We start from the raw sequence: 22,677 nt of genomic DNA on the forward strand, positions 1-22,677 counted from the left end.
CAGACACTGAACTGTCAGCAAAATTAACTTTAACTGTCAAAAAGTCCTCCACACGACAAAATATGCACATAATTCACACAGCCAGCACACACCGCTGTCAGCTAAACAGAAATCGTTCTCGTTTGAGGGATTTCATTATATATATTTGATTAGCCATTTGATTGCCATATGTATACACAAGTACAACACATACACATATTCTACAGACCCACAAAAGCAGACAAACACTCCACATGCCTTTGCCCGCTCCACATTGTTGTGCCGAGGGAGGATTAGGCCTGCCCAGTGTTTTGGTATTTAGTTCTGCTCTATAATGCTCTTTAATTTCATTTGCCTCCTGCAGTCTTTTCCCCTTAGTCCCTTAATCAAATAATAATCAGTGTTGTTGGTTAGTGGTTAAACATTTAGCTTCCCTCAAAGCCAAAGAACAATACAAATACATCTGCAAAGCGCGGAAATTCATTCCAAGAAGCGACGAGGCCAAGTCTGTGGCGGCGTCTGCACCGGGTCGCTTTTGTTTATTTGAGGGATTTTGTTACAAAATGAGCTGTGCAACATTTGAGGGAAAAAAAGGAATCGGTGCAGAATGAATTATAACTAAGAAACAATGTAACAGTAAGTGTTTAGTTGGCAAAATGAAAACACTTATCATTCGGATCCTTCGGAAATGCTGTAAGACTCCAAAAATCAATAAAGGATAGGAAATGGATCTCTTTCATGGTTTCTTAAAGCCCAAGGCATTACACTGTAATAATTTCAGGGTTAAAGCCATTTAAGACGTTGCAATAACAGGCCTTTTACAAAAGACCTGAAGCTCATTCTGCAGAGAAACCTCAAGCAATTATTGTAGTTCCTGGCTGAAACTGGAACGAAAGGGGTCATTTTCTAAAGCAGAACAACATTTCAAACCTAATGCTCCCAATAGAGGAGCACAAGCTTTTAATTCAGTATTTTGGATCATCAAGGCAACGCTTTGATGATGTTTGGGAATCAGATGAATATTTATGTTTCTGTTGGTGGAAATCTTTCAAGCAAATTGGAGCATTAGTTTGGCATCAGCGTGTGAACTTCCCACTGCAGAACTTAATCCTCCCGTTACAAGAAAATTACCAAAGCTGAACTTGGGCTGTCACCAACTATGTCACACAAGTGTCAGCAGCACTTTATATTCCACCCTTCAGGCTTCACTGTGAGCAAAACAATAACACATGATGTCATCACTGCGAGATACACTGCTGATGCTGGTTGATGACATCACCGAAGGCACATACGAGAAGCGTGGGAACGACATCACACTCGGCGTAATTTGTTGAAAGCTGCTGTGATGAGTAATCTGAGCAGGCTGCATGGAGAGAGTGAAGCCAAAGCTGCATCCATGAACCAAGAAAAGGGGGGACAACAAGTTAAACCCTTAGTTTACAAAATGATAACACCTGTATGCCCATTCTTACAAAAATAACAACCCCATGTAATGGAAAAACACTGCCGGCAGGCTGTGTTGACGTTAGCGTGGTGATACAGAGCACTAACACATCTAACTCAGTGAATTAAGGGTTTATTTCCACCAAAAGTTGGTGATTTTTACAATTGTGGAAAGACACACCTAGGCCTTTTTATGAGTTTAACATAATTTCTGTTGACTTTGAATAAAGTGTTATTTTACGATGTTAAAAAGACTGTTGAGTTAAATGGACTCTGCTGGATTTGGCATTAGCTATATTTCTGTGCTGTTCCTGGTTAAACAAAAGTATCTTACTCTTTTAACTCTGTAATGTTGTCAGACTATTAGAAAAATAATCTGAGCCCGTCAAAGGCAAAAACAAGCATTTAGAAAAGACGTCAACTGATGTCACACGATCACACACGATCATCCCAGATCTTCAGACCCACAGCTGTTTCCTGAGTGAAACATGTATTAAAATGTGGTTAAATAGTTAAAACAGTTGCGGTTTAAGCAACGAAAGTAATAATACATCAGACTTTTATAGCGCTTTTTAAAGTCCTCAAAGACACTTTACAATGAGTAGGATAGATGAAAAACAACTAAAATAAAGACAATAATATAAAATGACAGATTGAAATTGGATTAGTCAACTAGGGAATAAAAAGTACTTGGTTAAGTATAGAAAAATAACATGTTTGGGTTAAAAAAAAAAGCACGTAACGTTAAAACAGAATTGACTTTTGGTGTAACATCGTTCTCGGTTAAAAGTCTGTGTTTTACCCATCCATCACCCTTTCCTCCCACCTTACATGGACTTTTTTCGCTCTTTATACTGTCAGTTGCTCTGAGCATCAGATATTGCTGCAGATGGGTTCACGTTAAACTTAGTTTAAAGAGTCTTTTCCAAAGGATGCCTTCGGCGTCACTATCAAATGCAAAAGTGTGTAACAAAGCGTCTGTGTCTGACTGAGAATAAAAAACAGCTAATCTGCTTCACCTGGCAAGGATCCCACAAGTATCATCACATTTTGATTCAGACATCACTTTATCTGTTTTGGTGGATAGTATATATATGACATCACCCCTTTCCATATAAGGAAATTAGTTTTCAGGACTTTCATTAGCAAAACTTTAGCATTCACAAGATGTACTATATATCTATTCTTTTCCCTCCAAGACTTCATGTGCAGAACTTTTCAGGGTTCAAGCTGATATTCTGAATTTTAATATACATTAATGTAAACACCCTCAGTGTTAAGTCCTAGTCTGTGCCTCCTCGGGCAGGGTGAGTGTACTCTGATCCACTGTCCGCCCTGCCAGAGCTGTTCAGCTCTCACACATTCCTCCAGACCGGAGAAAATCAGTTAATCCCTCGAGAGCAGATAACCTAATACTGCTGGACACGCTGCGGTCAGACATCAGGGACAAGAAGTTCTCAACTGTGCTCTGCAACTACAAGATGAAGACTTCCAAAACATATTCACTGAGACACCACCCATTTCACAGTTTTATCAACACTTCAGCTATATACAGTTTTCAGTTCAATTCATCATATTACATTTGATGCTGTATATTCTGGAAAAAAAAACTTTTTTCCACACAAAGAACGTCTCATTTTGGAATAACATGAGTACTTATGAGCACGTTAAAAACTTCACAACTAATAATGAAACTGCTGCAGGGAAAGCTGAAGGATAATTAGTGATTGTCAAACTTATGAGGGAGTGCAGGGGGAGTAGTATCACAGACATACAAGTCTGCGAGTAATTTTCTGTCTCAATGAAGGTTTCTATTGGAGGAAAAATGAGTTTAGTCAGGGATGAAGCTTAATCCTCGCCTGTGAAATTGGCCCTTAATCTCTTTGGGAGGTACTGAGACACACCGATGGGACACAAATCTACACTTAAAATAACAAAATACTTTCAAGAACCCTTAAATGAAAGAATGGGGCGTCTTCGAGATCCAGTGGGCCGAATCGCACCCTTTGCGCAAGTGACGGTATAATTATGAGCTCAACATGTGACTTTTATCACAAGTTAACCCACCATAGAAAGTAAATCACAGGACAACTAAAGCTGCAGAACAGTGGGATCTGCCTGAGGAGTAATACAAGGAGGACAAATCAATTACTTACTTTTGCATCAAAATTCAAATGATGTATAGTCACGGCATATAAAATGTCAAGTGACTTGTGTGCAAAAAGGCTTTAGTGTCTCCAATCTTTCAACAGTTGCAAGAAGCAGCATATCAGAAAAAAGGAAGCACAAAACTGCCTTATTTTGAAATATTCACTGTATATATAGGCCTCTGTAGTAACAACACTTTAATGACAAAACCCCTTTGGGATTTTTCTATAATGACAAAATACAGTTTGGTTACCTTTATAATACATTTTAAAGTAAAAAGCAGTTGCACCACTAATGAACTACAGCTGGGGGGCTGAATAACTTCCTTTGAGCACCCCAAATAGAGATCTGTAAGAATAAGATATGCAAATTATGGCCCCCAATAGGGTGCCAGGTGGTCTGCCAACTAGTTTCAAATTCACAATAAAAATTATTGATTTACAGTCGTTTGTTTGCATTTTGAATGTAAATAAGGTGCAAGAGTGAATCTGAAGGGCATCAAAAACAGTGCTTGTTTATGAAAACATAAAGTGCCGAGAGAGGATCCCCAACCCAAACCCCGGCAGAAGTCAGGCGTGACTTGTACGGGGTTGCTTGTCTCGATTTGTTTCTTTCCAAAGATCAGTGATTACAGCAAATGTTAAAAGGTTAAAAAAGGGAAAAGCTAACAAATTAATTTATCTTACGTTACCTTATATTTCAATATTTATTCATTTTAATTTCTAATTATTAATATTTATTTACTAACTGACCCCTGGCCTTCTGTCATTTTGCAAAAGTGGCCCCTGAGGCAAAGTAAGCTGATTCTCATTAATGTAGGATTTTGTTGCTTTGCAGCTCTATTGTAGGCTAACTTTAGCTAGCAAAACTAACATTCAAGATGTTGCATTTCTCCTTAGAAGACAGATTGTGCTGTCAAACTATGGATTAAGTCTCATATTCAATGCATTTTGTATATCCAGTGAAGTTTTTTATCTTGAATAACGTTAATTGACAGTTATTTCGCTAACCAACCAGCGTCCAACACTGGATCTAACTGTTGCAGTCATTCTGCAAAGTCAGCCATCCTGTGCATGTAAAAGCAAAGTCTGCTGCTCATACTCACTTTTTCCTCATGATCTGGGGTGCACCAATTTGCAACGTTTTAACATCTACACAAAATATTTCCTTCCAAAAGGTTTTTCAAAATGTGTATCCTGTTACAACATCAAATGCACACAGCATTTCTACCCTTAACATTTTGCTTTCAGGGTTTAGTTCTCATACAATAATCCCTTTAAGCACTAAATAGCTTCCAATTTGTGCTAGCTCCTTGTGTATGAATGAATGAATTAATGAATGAAACCTTTATTGTCCCTAAGAGAATTTGTCTTGCATCAAGAGCATAAAAAACACGAGTGACACGAGACACCAACATCCACAATGGCCCCAATGGTATAACACAAAACACTGACTATCTCTGCCCCCTAGCAACTACTCACTGTAACAACAGACAAAAGCAATACATTTACACCCTGGAAATTGTCTAATCACTAGAAATTCTTAGTTGTTCTATGCCTTTTTTTCCCACCAGCCTCTAGAGCACAACTTGCACAAATGCCATCTCCACTGCATGTGAGGTCCTGCTGTGTCTCTCCCGCATGTGAATCAGTATTTACATCAGTAACTTGTTGATAAGTCTCTGCATATCTCCAAGGCACATTTATTCTTCTCGGCGAATAAAGCGATTCTGATCAGATGCTTTTTTTGCTCCAGCAGAAAGATTTTTAACTTTGTCAGAGAAACCAGAAAGACAGTTGCCTCAACTTTTAAACAACTTGCAGAGGCAGAGAGATCTGACACCATTCTCTCCTGTGGGATCCCTGGTTTAGCTCCAAACAGCAGCAGTCTTTTCACATAAGTACATTGTGAAATACACACACAGGCACCATGCAAATGTGCACAAAATGTGAGAAATAAATTGTGCAGCGGTGGAAGAAATGTTTGACAAAACTGCTGTTTTGATGGGAAGAGTGGAGATACTGTGTGTGTATGATTGAGACAGGGCCTTTTAGTGAAGCAATGTAGGGTGACGCATCATTATAATGGAAACTGGAATTGAAGGAAGGGAACATATCAATACCTCTGCGTAAGTGTTACATTTCTGTATTTGTTAACATGCTCTTCTTCTCTGTTAGCACTCCTTTCTTTCTCACACACTCAACATCTCTGCTCAGCAATAAAGCCTTAAGGTTCAACGTAATATCTGCAAAATGTTCGAGACAAACTTGCTGAGGCACCGACAGCAGGGCATCATCAGCACAGCGCCTGAGGTTAGTGTTCACCTTGTGACATCTGCTTTTTACCTCAAATGCAGCTCAAAGCTAAACTTTAAATAAGAAACAGAATCTGAAAACTGTTCATATGAATAAATCTTTTGAAATATTACTTAATAAACTTTATATTCTACAAGGCTCAAGTCTGACTGCAGACCAAACCTAGCCACAATCTGCCCTCAACCGAACACAAACACAGTCCGGTTTAATTTGATCATAGATGAACAAAAGTATGACTTAATATAAATATGCTCAACCTGAACCCAACATCTATCCAGACACAAGCCGAACCCAATCCTAGCCAGACGTGAATCCTATTTCCAGCCTAATCCATACAGCCTGAACCTGAATCAAAGTCTAATCCTTGTACCACCTGATCCCAAGTCTACCTGATTCCTAACGGGAAATGAGCCCATCCCGACCCCAAGTCCTAGCCCGACTGATTTCTAGCTGGATACAAGCCAGACCCAAACCTGATTACTAACCTGAGCAGAGCCCAGCCCGAGCATAAGCCCTCACACTTCGCTTCAACAAAGCCTACAAAACATCTAGTCTCCTAAAAAAAAGTCAACATTAGTTTCCTTTAACCATGACTGTGATCCTTCCCTGGATTCAACATTAATATTTAGAGGTTTCATCAAGTCATTCAGCCATCAGGTCTTGTTGAAGGAACCAACTATCGTCGAAAGTGAACTTTAACCACTATTCTTGTCAAATTTTAGACAATCTTTGCTACAAATCCAGGCAGCATTAGCTCTGCAACAAGCAGCTATCTTAAGCTAAAGTTATTCATGTAGGCTTATATCCACCTAACATGTCTTTGCAGCTTAAAAACTGAGTTAGCTAACAAAAAGAGCTGAAGAGCTTTGTGTTAAAGAGAGACAAACAGGTAGGAAAAACAGAAAGAGGGTTGAAATGCTAATAGATTCCTCCCCTGCCTCCCTCCCAAACCTCCCTCCCTCTCCTACCTGAGTGCAGCTTAACTCGAGCGTCCTGCAGACAAATAAAAACAGCTGGATAGAGAAAAAATAAAAGCAAATGCACCGTCCTCTCCTTCAGCAAGCAAATGGAGGGAAAAGGGAGGAGAGGAGGAAGAGTGTTTGGGTGGGAGGGGAGTGATGGATTGACTGTGTGTGTGTGTGTGTGTGTGTCCCTCTTTTTCTTCTGCATGGCTAACTCAAGCCAGACTTTATCTGCTCCCCGCGGGGACGGAGGGGGTCTGAAGGAGGACTCCTGCTCTCTCTCTCTCTTTCTCTGCCCTCATTTTACATCAATGTCACTCTATCAACACCTCCTCTCCATCGCTCTATCCTGACTTTACTCCCAAACTCGCTCTCCCACTTTGTCTGCTTATCCCCGCGTCACTCCTCTCTGACATTATTAAATAATCCGTCATTTCATGTCTTACATCTTCCTTCATCTGTCTCTTGCTTCTTTCCAAACTGGCTCTCTTTCTCAAGTCAAAACAAATCAAATGACATTTTAGGAGCCTGACAGCAAAGAAGCCAAAGCAATCCAGAATATTGTAGATCAAATATTATTTCAGACATCATAGCATCGAAGCAGCCCAGATTCCTTTTTTTTTTTTTTGCATTGATGCCTTCATTTTAATCTAATTTACATGTATCCATTCTTCACAATTTTGGGATTATAACTTCTTTTAACTCTCTTCCCTCCAGCTCATTTTCATGTCATCAATCACATTTGCTTCTTTCGCATCTTTCCTTATAGTTTCTCTCCGTATGGATATTTATGTCCAGATGCATCGAGCCACACGTTGAGTGTTTCCGCAGGAGAGTGATGACTTCCCTTTCTCCCTATTTTAATCTTTCACTTTCTTCCTCTGTTCATTTTTTATCTCAGTCATCTTTCTGTGTCCCTTTTTTCTCCTCATCAACAGTTCTCATTTGTCTTTTTCTAAAGCTAAATGAGGCAACTAATTACATCCTCATCACTGTCACTTTTGGGAGTTTTCAGTGCACTTTTTGAGTTCTTATGAGTTTAAAACTAAGTTTTCTCCTCCTAAATCCCTAAAACACATGCATATGAAATCACTTCTGATCTTCTCTATCACCTCAACAGCACATCTGAATGTACAAATATGTTGATGTTAATTCAAGAATGTTAGACAAGAATGTTAATTCATTGAAGTGAAGAATTTAATTTCACTCAGGTGGGATGCACTTCTTCACGTCAGTCCAAAAATTACATGTGAAATGCGTCAAATGTGATTAACGGCAGGAGCCTGCATGTGAATTCCCTATGTGAAAGTATGTATCATGTGTATTTATGTCCCTGATTTTCTGAAAACACACATTTTTCAACCTAATCAGTGGAGAAAAATGTTGGCACTGCACGTTTCTGTAAACCAAGGGCATGTTACATTTGCACACTGTTGTGTAGCAGATACATTTAAACTTTGATTAATCCGCTGTGGTATCAATGTAGTTGGGTATACGCACAAAAAACATTAGGTTACAGTTACAAGAAGAATTGTGGACAATCCCTGCTGGAAACAGAGCAATGTCTCAGTAAAAAAACACTGTTTTTTGGGGCACTACCCCCCCACCCAAAAAAAGAACACCTATGTTTAGGGGCCAAAATGCTGATATAAACAGTCAGGATACACTAAAAAACACCCTTATTTTAGGGCTAAAAAGCATTTAGAAACACAGCAAGGGGTCCCTAAAACACGTCCATGTTTGCAGGCTGAAAATCAGCTGGAAAAACAGCCACGGGATGCTAAAACACCCTTTTTGAGAGATAAAAAGCCCCAGGAATCAGCAAAAGGTCACTAAAAACACCCACATTTGGGGGCTGAAAAGCTGCTAGGAACACAGCAATGACTTGCTAAAAAACAACCAGTTTGTTTTTTGGTCTTGAGCAGTGGACTGCAGCTTGGCTGGCGTCTCACCTAGGTGACACGACATCCATCATCCCCTTCGCCTCTCAATGACAAAGTCTTAAACTACATCACTTTCGACACGTTTAATAAATTCCATTTTGCATTTATTTGAGTATGTTTTTACAACATCATTTTGTCTTCTACATAAGTAGAACGAAGTAAGAACAAAAGTTAGGATTCCTTCAACTCCTGAGAAATAATCACAGTTCTTTCTTTTTCTTCTTCTAATTTCCTCTCGATCTCTCTGTCTCTGTCCTCTGGGTATTTTTTATCTTTCTTCTATCGTTCTTCTGCAGTGCTGGCGAGTTCTCACAGTCTCCAAACGGGGTCAAATAACTCCCCACCTGGTTTAATAAGACTCCCTTTAAAAGAAAAATAGACCAGCTCTCTCCTTTTCTCAGCACTCGTGTCACAGGAGCCATTTCCTGACAATACAGTGAGCAGATTAGGGAGGTTGGAGGTAACGGAGGGAGTGAAAAAAAGAGAGAAGAAGAAATGGGAGGATGAGGCGGAAGGGACTCTTTACTATAAATAAGTCTTAAAATCCCCCTTTAACTCCAAACTTTCAGTTATTGGAGCTGCTCTCAACAAGAAAGGAGACACATCCACAGCTTCCTTCTACTTATTCACTCTGTAGTTTCACACCACTTTTGCAGAAAGGTCAGAAACTAACGAGCCAAGATGTAAATGAAGGGGAGTAGACTGATTAAAGAAGGATTCATCTGAAGTTTTCAACATCACTGACACATTGGTTGTGAAAAATTGCATTTTGCAATAAGTGGGAGGCAGTTTTTCACACTCAGAGTCATGAAAGCCAGCCAATTCACATCCAATCAATCGCCCAATTTTTGACACAAACGCAGTCGCCGCCATCTATCCGTGTGGTGACTCCTCAATCGGTGTGACAAAAAGAAGCCCTCCCCTCCCCTACCTCCTCCAGAGAGACGCAAAGGAGGGACTGGAGAAAATGAGATCTGACATGTTTAAGCAGAAACAGATGAGAGTTTGAAGGCGAAGGGGGGTTGGATAGGAGGGAAAAGAGGGAGGGAGATACGAGTTAACAGGCCTTTATAGCAGCTTCTGCTCGGTTCAGACATGACCAGAGGCGAGGAATAACACAGAGATGAAGGCAGAGAGGGAGGCTGTTTGTTTTCTTCTCATCAAAAGAAGACAGAAAGTGATGGGGAGCAGAACAAGAGCAGAAGAAAGAAAGTCTTTCAAATAGATTCAGCGTCTCCTGAAAACAGACAGTATATCTCACAAATGTAAGGCTGTATTCAACCACAGAAAATCTTGAAATTCTAGCTAGTCTTTAACCAATTGATCAGTTGATTGGGGGAAAAAAGTCTGCGTGCTATCGTTAAATGAACTGTAATGTGGCAACAGCGCACACCCTACCTGGTGGCATTGTGTGTTCCAAAAAGTTTGGGTTTTTTTTATTCTTTGCACTGGAAGCGCTGCAAATGCACACTGCTAGAAACACCAGCAACACCACGCCGACTCAACAGTGCATTTCCACCAGATCTGACAATTGAGGGAGTCTCAATGCTTTCTCTTTATGCAGTGAGGCATCACATGGTGGGAGTGTTGCAGCAAGTTTGGACGAGGGGTTGCCATGCGTTCACCAGTCTATATTTTTGCAAAAAGTAAGTAAGATTCAACTACGTGCGTATGAGTCCATCCAGGATGATGCACCTGGCTCACAAAACTTGAACCAAGCAGTCAAACTAGGCAATCCTTTGGGTCAGTAGGCCAATACCTGCGATAAGACTGTATAAACAGAGCAGCAGTGATTCACTAGCCAATGACATACACACACATGCACTAATATGCATGCACGGTTGGACCTGCTATCATAGCAAAGAACAGAGAAGCTCAGATCACAACACACACAGAAGGACTTCATTCTCAGCTCAGTACGTCAACACTGAGACAATACAGTCCTCCCCATCACTAAACGCATAAAAATGTGATTTAATTTATTTTTTATTCAAAGTTTTCTTATCTAAAGAGAATTGTGCAATTTAAAGTGCGACTCCAGACTTTCTTGCTTATTTCTATACACGCAGTTTTCAAGGTTAATTTCAAGAACTGAAACATGACCTTGGGAAAAGAGCAGGGTTGAGGAAAGACAGGAGGCGAAAAAGGAGCAAAATGAAAGTTTGGGAGGAATAATACCCTTCTGTTTTGCCTTTTGTCGCTGGTCTCACACACACACACACACACACACACACACACACACACACACACACACACACACACACACCGGAGTTACTGATGATCCCAGTTGATAAGTGTAATTCAGTAATGTCAGTGTAACACAACACTCTTGAGGTTTGAGCCATTTAATTCAATTAAATGTATCATCTTACCACCATTAAATATGTTCCAAAAAGAATAACAGGTCCAATAATGATGTTTTTAAAAGCCCCAGATCTAATAATCTGTCATTACGGTCTTACAGACAGATCACACAGAGACGCGTCGCTAGAAAAACGTCACCAGAAAAACCATTGTTTTCCCATGGTACAGTGCGCCTGTTTGGTGCTCCTCTCTTGCTGCTGTGTGACGCATTTTTCTGGTGTTTTTTTGGCCGCCAATAAAAGTTAGAAAATATTCAGTTTTTCAGCTCAAGGCATGCCAATGTCATTTTTGTCACTCCAGGTGCACTCAGCTGTTTTTCCAGATGAGTTTCCAAGGTGTTTTTGGAGCATTTGTGCCTGGCGCGATGCATCTCGGTGTGATCAGCCCCTATACTTGTACTATAATAAGTGTAGTTAGTTACATTCTTCCTTAATTATTGTGGAAAGTTTTTAGGGTCAATCGAAATGGAGTCTGTTCATGAAAAGAAACTCCCGGCTCAGCCTCCAATGTCCTCAAACCCTGGAAACGCTCCTGCTAACATCATTGTTTTCCCCCCTTTGTCATAGATTCCTTCTTTATGTTCTTTCTAATCCCATTTTTATTTCACTACATTTCCTTTTTTCCAGTGTTTTTTAAAATCCCTTCCTTTTATTTTGTCCTCCTTTCTCACTTTCTTCTCTATTTTGTTCTCACATATCCCTTTGTTTGATTCTCCCATCCTTTTACTTTCTTTTCACATCTCTGCTACTACTACCGAATTTCTTTCCTGACCTCCTTTCCCTCCCTCTTCTCCTGCGTCTCGCCTATATATTTATTTTCATTCCATCTTTCAATTTTCTTATTTCTTTCCATCCTGAGATCCCATTTAAAGTTCTACCACTTCCAGTTTCATCTGTCCCACTGTAACATTTCTCATTCCGAGGTTTTCATTTCATTTCATTTTATTCTATTTTGTTTTCATTTTAACTTTATGGTTCTCTCTCCTGCTGGAAGCCTCTCATAACTCCCCTCCGCTCTCTCTCAGCCACAGCCCACTCCCTCCTCCATCATTATCCCCTCTTCTCCCTGTAAACACTTTTGCTGCCTGGAGGGCACACACACACACATACAGTACGAAAACGGCATATAAACACTCGCATATACACACTTTTGCACACACACTCCTGCCTCTGAGTGTGATCTTCCAAAGCTCCATCCCACAGCAGATAATGAAGCCAGAGAGCAGCCACACTGTAATCCCTAAAAGGAGTGGAAAGAGGGAAGGAAGGAAGAGAGCGGCCCCTCTCTGTCAGGGCATCCTCTCTATCTATTTATCTCATTTTTGTCTCGCAGACTCTCTGGTTTCTCCTTCAAGTCGCCTGGAATTGAGTTTTTTTGGCGGCAATTTAAAAAAAAACGGCCTGAGGACTAAATATGAACATGGAGAAAAATCTTGTAACACACTTGTGATGAACCTCCAGTGCTGAGAAATTAAGTAAAATCTACAACTCTCTGGCTTCATCAAAGCTTTTTAAAACCAATCTGTGGAGATGTTTTTACTATTTTTTGGGAGAAAACTGGAGTGAAAGTAAAGTGCCGGTTTCTAGAGTCTCAAGGCATTCAGGGAGGAAATTGAACCTCTTACCCTGATGGTGCATTCAACAAAGCAATCATCAAGTCATTTCCTACAAAGCTCAGAGATTGAGAGAGAACTGAACCAGAGTGCATTTGGCGGAGGGATGCCGGACACAGCAGCCGGTGCACATCAATGACCAATCAGAATTTAACCGATTGTGCCTGGTGATCGACAGGGTGTCTTTGCAAAGCCCTCTGGGACACAATATGCATCGTTTGCCCCCTAGAACGACACACAGAAGAGTATTATGATCTTGTGTGGGACTTCCAAAACTGACAAATTGCTGTTGAAGAATAAATCTATTTAGCAATGTGATTACACTGTGGTCAAGGTTTGGTTAGCTGACCCACAAAACTATTTAACTAGGTTTAGAAAAAAACTGCAGTAAAATAAATATATGTTAAGGTTTGGTCGTCATGGTGACAACAATGAACACTCACGGTCATGCATAAAACTTAAGCTAAAGCTATGAACTCACCAGCGAAAGTAAAAGTGACAGCCAGCCCAATATTAACTCTCTTTGGTGTGTTTTTTTTACGCTGTGTCTCTTGGATGTCTGCTGCTGGCACCGAGCCTAGACCTCACCTGAGCACTGCCCGAACTCAGAAAATTAGTCGTCATAGTGAGCCCAGCCCGTGCCGCTGGCGGTCAGGGCTCCAGCGGAGGCCAAACTCTGTTCACATGCACACGCCGGAATGACACGCAGCAAGCTGAATACAGGCAAAGTTTCCCTGTTTCTCCTCATTGGTCATTAAAAGCAAAAGAAGCGCGTGTGTACATTCAGTCAGCCATAACTTCAGTTGTAAGCTAGCCATGTAACTAATCTTAAACTTTTCAGCATCTGACTTTTTGCGTCTGAGGTTTTGGAACGGGAAAGAAACATTTATCTTCCTCAAACATTCTGGCTACTGAGTATCATCATCACATGAGCCGCTGGTTACAGCATTTGGCCTGGATCTGCTTCTTCTGCTTAACTTTGTATTGTGAATTAAAGGCATTCAGTTTCTGAAATTCATGTTTTTTTAACTATGATCCTTCATTGAGTACAATTTGATATTCATTCAATGTTGTAAAATCCACTATAAAGTAGAGCCAGTTTGACATCAGCAAGTGACAGCAGGAGGATGTTTGCTGTTGGGCTGTAATGTTACTCTTTTTGCAAAGGTATGTAAATTGTAAAATTCGATTAAAATAACTGTGAAGAAATCACATTTGTTCCCTCACAGTAGTTAAAAAATAAATTATAGTGAAAAAGCCAGCCTGACCAGCAAAATCAGAGCTTACTCATACTGCTTCATGGACGCAATCGCAAACAAAACACAGCTTCATATTTTATGCTTTCATTCAAAATTGACCTCAAACCACAAACTGCACCGAGTATGAATGTTTCCGAAGACATGAATAAAGCTCAGTCTCTAATATGGAATTTGAAGATCGATTAATTCATTTTTCTTCCTTCCTCTATCTCCTCAATCTGTCTCAACACAGACTTTTTTTTCCAACAGCAGTCACCTCACGCTGTGGGATTAAATGCACGGCCGCAGCACAGATGACCACATGAGCCCTTAAACGCATCAGCCTCGCAGTGTTGCTGCAGAATCAACAAACTCACAGCGCAGCTGCATTTCTTGAACCGAAACATTCAGATTCTGCATGACAAACCCTAGAAGATTTTAAAATATATATCACACAGACAGACGGGAGCCTTCTTCAAAGTGCAGAGCAGGGGGTGAGGAAGAAAGGGAGAGAGAAAGGAGAGGAAGAAAGAATGAGAGAGGGAGAGAGGTGGAGGAGAAGAAGAAGAGGATTAGAGTGATGGTGAGAAAAAATGCTGTCTCTCCCTCTCACACACACACACATACACACACACACACACACACACACACACACACTCAAATAAGGAAACTGTGGTAAAGCGGCATGCTTATAACAACAGTTGGGCTCTACTGCCGCCTAGTGGCCATATACAGAACTGAAACTTTGCTTTGCACAAAACACTGTACTTTTTTTATTACGCCACAAAATCTGACATGATATTTTATGTGACTTCTAAATTGTGCATAATGAGCTAAAAAAACATAACATTAATGAAAGGTTTTATAAGTTTAGTAATGTATTTATTTCATTAATTTATTTATTAAGCACATTGCATATTTGCTCTACTGTAAATGTTTGCACATTCCCTACAGAACACTTTTAAACATCTCTGCACAAAACTGTGCAGCTTAGTGGTTATTTTTCAAGTTATTGTACTTCTAAAAGTACCTCTACCATATTTTTATAGTACATTTAATTGCAACTTGTTTCAGTTCTATATTTATGTTCTTCACTGTTGCATTATTATTGCAGGAATTCCTATTAATACGGTATGTTTATTGTATGTTTAAAGTTTGCACCAAAAAACAAAGCTAATTCCTTATAACTGAAAACGAACTTGGCAGTAACTCCATTTCTGAGTCTGATTCTGATTTTTGTCTAGTTTTGTTGTTTTGGGTTTTTTTGAGTCTGTTTCTCTTCAAAAGTTATTCCAAGGCCATTATTTCATTTACAGGAGTCATCAATCACCAGATAATACGTAAGAGATGAACAAACTGAGCAAAGATCAAGCTTATAAAACCTAATTTCCTGGATCTGAAAAGCTCTTTCCTGAACTGATCTGACCGCAGCCTCCCCTGAAATCTACACACACACACATCAACAACAGTATTGTAGAATCATCCACATCTTTTTCCTGACTTCATGCCAACATCCCTCTTAAAATACTGAATGTAAAGGCTTGCTTTTTAACCATGCATACTTTTTGAAATCCCACACGTAAAGGACATTAAAGCGATATTTTGCTGATTTTCAACCAGCTTTTCCCCGTTTATTGGTGCATTGCAACACAGTGCATTTTGGTAGTTGCAGTCTTTTTTCTCAGTTTTCCGTAAAGCGCCATATTAGGGGTCAACAGATTATCGGCCTGGCCGATTATTGGAGTCGATTTTTGGCATTTTGCTGATAAACCAATATCAGTTGACCCCTACACCATATTTCATTTTTGCATCTTTCCACTGCAGAGACAGTCTAGTTTTATGAAAAGATCATATTTTCAGCAGTAAAATTCTCACTCGGTAGCCTAAAAGGACTGCCAACAGGGTGGGAGATGAAGAGATAAATGAAATAAAGCATTGAAGAGAATTACATAATGAGAAGTGAAATAAACAGAGATACTGCAGCTAATGATGAGGAAAACGGGAGGAATAAAAGGGAGGATAATATGGGAAGGAATGAGGGAGGACAGAATGGAGCATGCGTCGCTTTGGTTTCATTTTTTCGGGTGCAGTGCCAACTTTCTAGAAAGAGTTGTAGAGTAAAATCCCCCCTGAGGCTTCATTGCTTCCCACCACTTCCTAATAAAAAAAATGTTGCACGACCAATCAGCAACCTGCATTTTGGCTGGGACTGCTTGGCAACTGAATTTAGTCCCTGTAAAATGGGGGGAAAAAATGAATCTCTGAGGACTGAAACCAACTTCAGATCTGGTAAAATTGAGCCACAAATACACAAACAGAGACATTACAAACTCTGGTTTCAAGTGAAAAAATCCTGCAATCCTCTCTATGAACTCTGCGCAGAGCGGATGTCACACTTCATGGCCGGTAAAAGCAAAAGTAGACGGAGTTATTTCCAGATTTATTTGACCTGACTCGGTGTTAAAAATCTGCGGTCCATTTCTAAAGGGTTTGGTGACGCTATGGCCTTCTCAAACATAAAGACTCTCTCTCTCTCTGGTTCACACTGCAGCTGGACGAAGCGAGGGATGACAGACGAGAGAAAGAGAGAGATGCACTTTAAATCATTTGCATGTGAAATAGACACTGGCACGTAGATCAAAAACTAGAGCTGAAAGGAGGCGAAAACACTCACGCGCACGGTCTCGTCAGTGTGCGTGGTGACAGCAGCAGCCCTGTGTGAGCTGAGAAGCATGTGAGGCTGATTACAGAATATTTACTGCTGAGTCTGTCTAGACAGAAAGAGGGAGAAAGATGTATGATGGGGACAGAGAGGGAAAGATGGTGTTAAGAAAGGAAGGAACAAAGAAGAAGGGAGAAAGAGGGAAAGGTGGCTGTAGAAAGATGGAGGGGAAAGAGGGAAGGCAGAGTCAGCAGGAAAGGAAGGAGAGGAGGTAGGGTGGAAATGATGGACTGAATGAATGAGGTAAGCAGAAAGAATAAGGAAGGAAAAAGAAAATATTCAAAAAAAACAGAAAAGACATGAGGGAGTGCAAAATGTAATGTAAAGGAGTAATAAATGTAATGTAAATAAAACATGATAAAATAAAACAGTAATATGCAAGTAAGTAGTACGGGATTTAGAAACATAATAGTGTATTAACATAATATGAATATTTAATATGGCAGCACTGACAATGAACAGATTTTTATGATTTGCCTTTGAATTTTTTTGTATGTACAATGATAATAAAGGCATTCTATATTCTGTATGAGATTTAAGTTCATCTAAAACACTGGTAAAGAAATTTTAATATAACTTAAACATAAATGGAAAAAAAAAAAGTTAAAAGTTTTGGTATTGACTGTGAGAAGAATTTGTGCCAAACTTGCTGGAGAGAAAATTGCAGCGTCAGGCACATAAACAAAAGACAAGTCCGTCATTGTTAATTCAGACTGGTAGTATTATTCACACACACACACACACACACACACACACACACACACACACACACACACACACACACACACACACACACACACACACACACACACACACACACACAGAGGAGGTAACATCCAGATGGGCAGCATTCCCAAAACCTGTCTTGTTCTACACAAGTATGAATTTTACAACCACAAACAAAACATACAGTCAAAACACACTAATACTACACAGTAACAAGGGCTGACGCCACACTGAGAGCTGTGCCAGCGCTGCTAATGTGCTAATCACAATAATTTTGAATTTAAGAATAAGTTTGAATTGCGAAACAAAAAAACAAACAGAAAAAGTAAATTTAGACTGATTTCATCAGGCTCTATATAATTTATAATATTTGCATATTATGCAAATTAAACCAAGGAGGTCACAAACACAAAGGTCTTTTAGAATTTTAGTACTATCTTTTAGTACTTTTACTTTTAGTACTATCCTGTACCTCTACAATTTGCTTGATAAGTAATGGCTACACCACTAATATAAGGGGAGAGTAACTAGAAAGCGAGAATTAAGAACTTCATTGATTAGAAAAGCATCTTTTAGCTTCTAATTCCTGAGACAAATCCTGAGACCAGTTACTTTTTTTAGTTTACTTTGGTTTGATTTTGTTTTGAAATTTCAAAAACAAACAAACAAAAATAGTATCCATGACGCTTACAGAATGTTGAGAGACTGCATCAGACTGCAGCAGGAAGATCAGTTTTATCAGTCAGATATTTTGCTGCTACGATGGAAGCAACACAAAACCAGAGAGCTGTGAGACCGAAGAAACGAAACATGGAGAACCAGCATCACAAAGAGCTGGACGGTGATAAACCGAACACCAGGGACTCCTCTGGGTCTTATAATCGCCACAGCGGGTCCAATTTTAAGGAGATCAGAGCCAGATATGACCTGATGGAGGAGATCTCCACCCTCCAAACCCAGCTCACAGACTCCCAGCACCAGCAGCACCTCTATCACTGCAAATGGGCAGCTGCGGAGCGAAAGAGTGAAGCCTTGAAGGCCCAGCTGGAAGTGTTTCGCATTAAGTCCTCGACTGCAGCTCGAATCATCGAAGAGCTCCAAGACCAGCTGGAACGAGCCCTCAGCGACGACGCTAAGTCATACGAAGAGGAGATTCACGAGCTTAAATTTGAGCTCTGTGAGTCTCGCCGTGAGAGAATCAACGCTGTCAGCAGGCTGATTCTTGCTGATAAGATCATGGCGAGCCTGAATCAAAAACCCGACGAGGCTAGCAACAAGCTGCAGCAGCACAATGTCAACCCTGCCGCAGAGCCGTGTGAGGAGGCTCCAACTCAGAGCACAGAGGAATCCCAGACAGACCTGGAAGACCCGACTCCGGGCTACGACAAGAAGACGATGGAGCTCAGGCAGAAGCTTCCACAGGCCCAGGATGACCTACTGGACCAGCGTGCCAAACACAGTGAAATCCAAAAGGCTCTCCATTGTCAAGTTGAGGAGCTTAAAGCCAAACTGTGCACCAGCGAGGCCCTCAAAGAGAAGAATGAGGCGAAGGTCCTGGACTTGGGGGAGGAGGTCCAGAAAATCAAAGCGTCCCACCTAGCACAGCTGGAGCAGCATCAGGTGGTGAAAATCAGGATGGAGGCCGAACTGAAAAGAGCTTTGAAAGAGAAAGTCTGGCTTCAGCGGACTCTGCAGCAGAGAGAGGACGAGCTGGATCAGAGGGGTACCATCATGTACACCAGGCCGGACCACCTCAAGTTCATGATGAGGATGAAAATGAACAAAAAGCCCAAAAAGAAGAGGAAGGGCTTGCTGGCCAGGTTGTTCACTTGAGTGGGAGAAAACAGATGATTTGCATACTAACAATAAAAATTATAATTTGCACTTCACAGAGTATACATTCAGGGCTTTATGAGCAGTGTTTAAGATGTTTCAAAAGAAAACGTTGCATTGTTTTTACTCCACAGTGCTTCTAATGACTGTAGATGTTAGTTATTTTCCAGAATAAGATCTCACATTTATATCATGGGTTCCTTAAATATGCTCATATGCTATTAACAGCAGCAGATTTGCTCTCACTGGAGTTTTTTTTTACTGATAAACAGTTTAAGATGAGTCGCACACAAACTAATGGGTAGAACTTTTTAAGTTTTGTAATTTTTTAAGATAAGAATAACAAGACGGACACAAAGTAGACACAAATACAAATGCTCCCGGCAGTGTTTAGTTCTAATTTTCGACTGCTATAATCCATGTTTGCGCTGGTTCAACTCTTTATTTAGGCAATATTTCTGACACTGAGATTACACCATGTTGAAGGGAACAACACTGAGCAACAAGGTATTGAAATTAAATGTGCCATTTTCCACACTGTGTATTTCAGTTCAGGAGGACTAAAATTTAGCATTTCATATGCAGCTTTTATGCAGCAGTGGCTGGACTGGAGGTCAAGGTGGAACAACAAAGTAGTTTCCTAGCAATCGAAAAATTCTTTCAAACAGTCTAGATCTAAATGCTTTTGATAATTGCCTCTAAATCCCAGCAATGCCTGACAAAGCACTGTGAAACAAAAGCACAGAAACAGTGGGGGCTTTACCCGACTCAGAATTATGCCAGTTAAATCAGAGTTGGCTGTTCAATTCCAATATTCACGTTTCTTTTTGTTTCCATATTATGTTTTAAGGTTTGAACAAGCTCAGCAAGACTCATGACAGCAGCATCCATGTAACATACGGCGCTAATGACGGGTTGTAAATGTGCAAAAGCAGATTTTGCTGCCTACTATATCAAACAAAAACCAGAGACTGTCGTATTAAGTTGCTGTGAGCTGTAAATTTACAGATGAAGCGCTCTCTTCCTCCACTGCAGTGGCTAACATTTAAAATCGCCCAATAAACTCGCATTGTCAAAAGACTCAAAAAAGCAAAATAGAAAATTAATATGTGGCAGTAAATGTTGATGTGGTTGTGGGCAGCATCACATAAATCAGTCAAAAAAAAAAAGAGCAGGCATTAGGCATTTCACACTTTAAACAACATTCAACATTTCAAGACAGGAAGTGAATGTGACGTAATATTCTCTGTACACACACACACACACACACACACACAGGGCACACACACGTTTTACACTGCAACGCCCACTGGAAATTTAAACTGGTGGCCTGATGCAGATACCTAATATGGATACACACATACACACACACACACACACAGGCTAATAGAGAGGCCGATGAATGATGCATTCCTCTGCAGAGGGCATCTTACTACAGTAACACTCTTTCATTGTCATCCACCCACTCACTAGTTCATCCCTCTCTTTCTGTCTATACCCTTTTTTTCAATTTTGTCTGAAGCTTTTCTCCCTTTTTTTTGCTTTTCCTCTTACACTTTAACTTATAATCTCTTATTCTTTAATTGTTTCTAGCCTATAACATTTCCACTTTCTTTCATGCCTTCTTTTGTTCTCCCTTTTCTCTTGATAATCTGTTTTATTCTCTCATTTTCACGATTTAAGCCTTAAGATTTTAGCCTTTAATAAGAACAAGAAATATTTACATGTGCTTATATAAAATAATAAATAAAACGAGAAGGAAAAGTCTGATATTTAGGGAAACGCTAGGAGTTAGATGTGAAAACTGAAAGCACTTTAATGTCTGTGTGTGAGTACAGAGCAAGATTGAGCAGGATATATGCTTATTTTAGCATGCAGACAATAAGCAGAAAGAACTCATTAACACACTGTGTCTTGATTTTTAAATCTGTATATAAACATAAAACAAAAAATTTGTGGTTGGAGTCCAAACTAGAAACGCCCCCGACGTCCGGTCTTTATGTTAAACTAAGCTAAACACGTCCTGGCTCTGGCTCCTAAATCAAGGTGCCGACATGAGAGTGGTATCGATCCTTTTATCGATCCTCCCACCTAACTTCGGCAAGAAAGCAAAGCGCATTTCACAAATTTCAAACATATTGACAAGGAATCTTCAAACTTCCCACATGAAAAATGTTCTGCATTTCTCCTGGGTTCACAAATACATCTTTCTAGTTTTTTTTCCACGTGTATCCCGTCTCTCTTTTATCTCATTACCTCTAAATGCTCTTTCTCATTTTCTCTTTGTTTTCTCACACCTCTCTGCCCTCATTTTCTCCTCCTTTGTTCCACTAACTCACTGGGTTTTTTTTGTCTTTTTTGCCTTTCATCTATTCTCTGTGTGCCCTCTGTCCTCTCTCTATCTGTCGATCACAAACTGCTTTCTGTCATCGCTTGACAATCTACAGAATGAGACGTAGAGGGAGGGAAGACGAGTGAAACAAGAAACAGCCAACGACACACAAAAAAAAGTGTAAAAAGACAGAAAGCCTTGACAGAGGAGGACAAGCACAAGGAGAGTGACAAATCTGACAGCTGAAAAGAGAAAGACGCGCTGCTGGGGAGAAGAAATCTCTGCCTGAGGGACAGAAGAGGAAATTTCACTGTAAACCAGATGTACAGTACCAGCCTCTGCAGCAAAACAAGCTTGCACAAAATAATCTGCTCTGATGCAAACATACAAATTATTCAATTTACAGACTTCCTCTTCCAGACAGGCTTGTGTAAACAACTACAGGATCTAATAAACAAGGACGAGATAATGATGTCATGCTTTAAGAGGAAACTTCCAGGATGTGTTATCTATTCTATTTGAGTCAAAAAACAGCAAAATCCTTTTTTAAAAAAGCAGTAAAACAAAATCTAAATCTAGTGAGCCCTTAATGTATATCTTAGAAGCTCAGAGAGTTCATAGTTGCAGTATTTCTTCATTGCTTCACAAGAGAAAAAACATACAATTTCATATAATACCACGCAATACAGTATGATTACAATTCTATAAAATATGCTTAGATATGTTAGGATACACTATAATAAAATCATATAATGATACAATAAAATGCACTGAGATTCAATAAAATACAGTAAGATATGATGACACATCACAAAACTACAGTATGCACTTTTCATATGTGTACTTAGAAATGTAATGCACCAAAATTTGGTGCAATCACACAAGTAACAAGGTAAGTAGTTTGTCTATTTTTTGATTCCCTTTATGATATTTTGTGTCCCTTCTCTGATTTCGGACGTTTTTGCAGGTCTATGAAAAAGCACTTTTCATTACTTTTTTTCCCCTCAGCAACAGTTTGTAGAATTAAGGTAACAAGGAGGATAAGTGAGAAACAAAATGA

The 22,677-nt window shown here is 39.9% G+C and overlaps 2 protein-coding genes across 4 annotated transcripts in view; one reads left to right on the top strand and one right to left on the bottom strand.

Moving 5' to 3' along the window:
- nhsl2 (NHS-like 2) overlaps window positions 1-22,677 on the bottom strand; it is a 160,623-nt gene that overhangs the window by 111,073 nt on the left and 26,873 nt on the right. Inside the window, exon 1 of one of the 3 annotated variants that reach the window (XM_088073944.1) lies at window positions 6,854-8,393. The exons of the other annotated variants lie outside the window; for them this stretch is intronic. Coding sequence (XP_087930070.1) covers window positions 6,854-7,055 — 202 coding nt within the window. The 5' untranslated portion in view covers window positions 7,056-8,393. Of the gene's footprint in view, window positions 1-6,853; window positions 8,394-22,677 lie in introns of those variants that run through there. 3 annotated transcript variants of the gene reach the window in all.
- On the top strand, window positions 17,940-19,560 carry LOC148185669 (uncharacterized). Its single transcript, XM_088073948.1, has 2 exons — window positions 17,940-18,767; window positions 18,819-19,560. The coding sequence occupies exons 1-2, from the start codon at window positions 18,215-18,217 to the stop codon at window positions 19,283-19,285; spliced, it is 1,020 nt and encodes a 339-aa protein (XP_087930074.1). The 5' UTR covers window positions 17,940-18,214; the 3' UTR covers window positions 19,286-19,560.

This window comes from Plectropomus leopardus, chromosome 23 (genome assembly GCF_026936395.1).
Source record: "Plectropomus leopardus strain MGB_pleo_1.0 chromosome 23, ASM2693639v1, whole genome shotgun sequence".
Taxonomy (NCBI): domain Eukaryota; kingdom Metazoa; phylum Chordata; class Actinopteri; order Perciformes; family Serranidae; genus Plectropomus; species Plectropomus leopardus.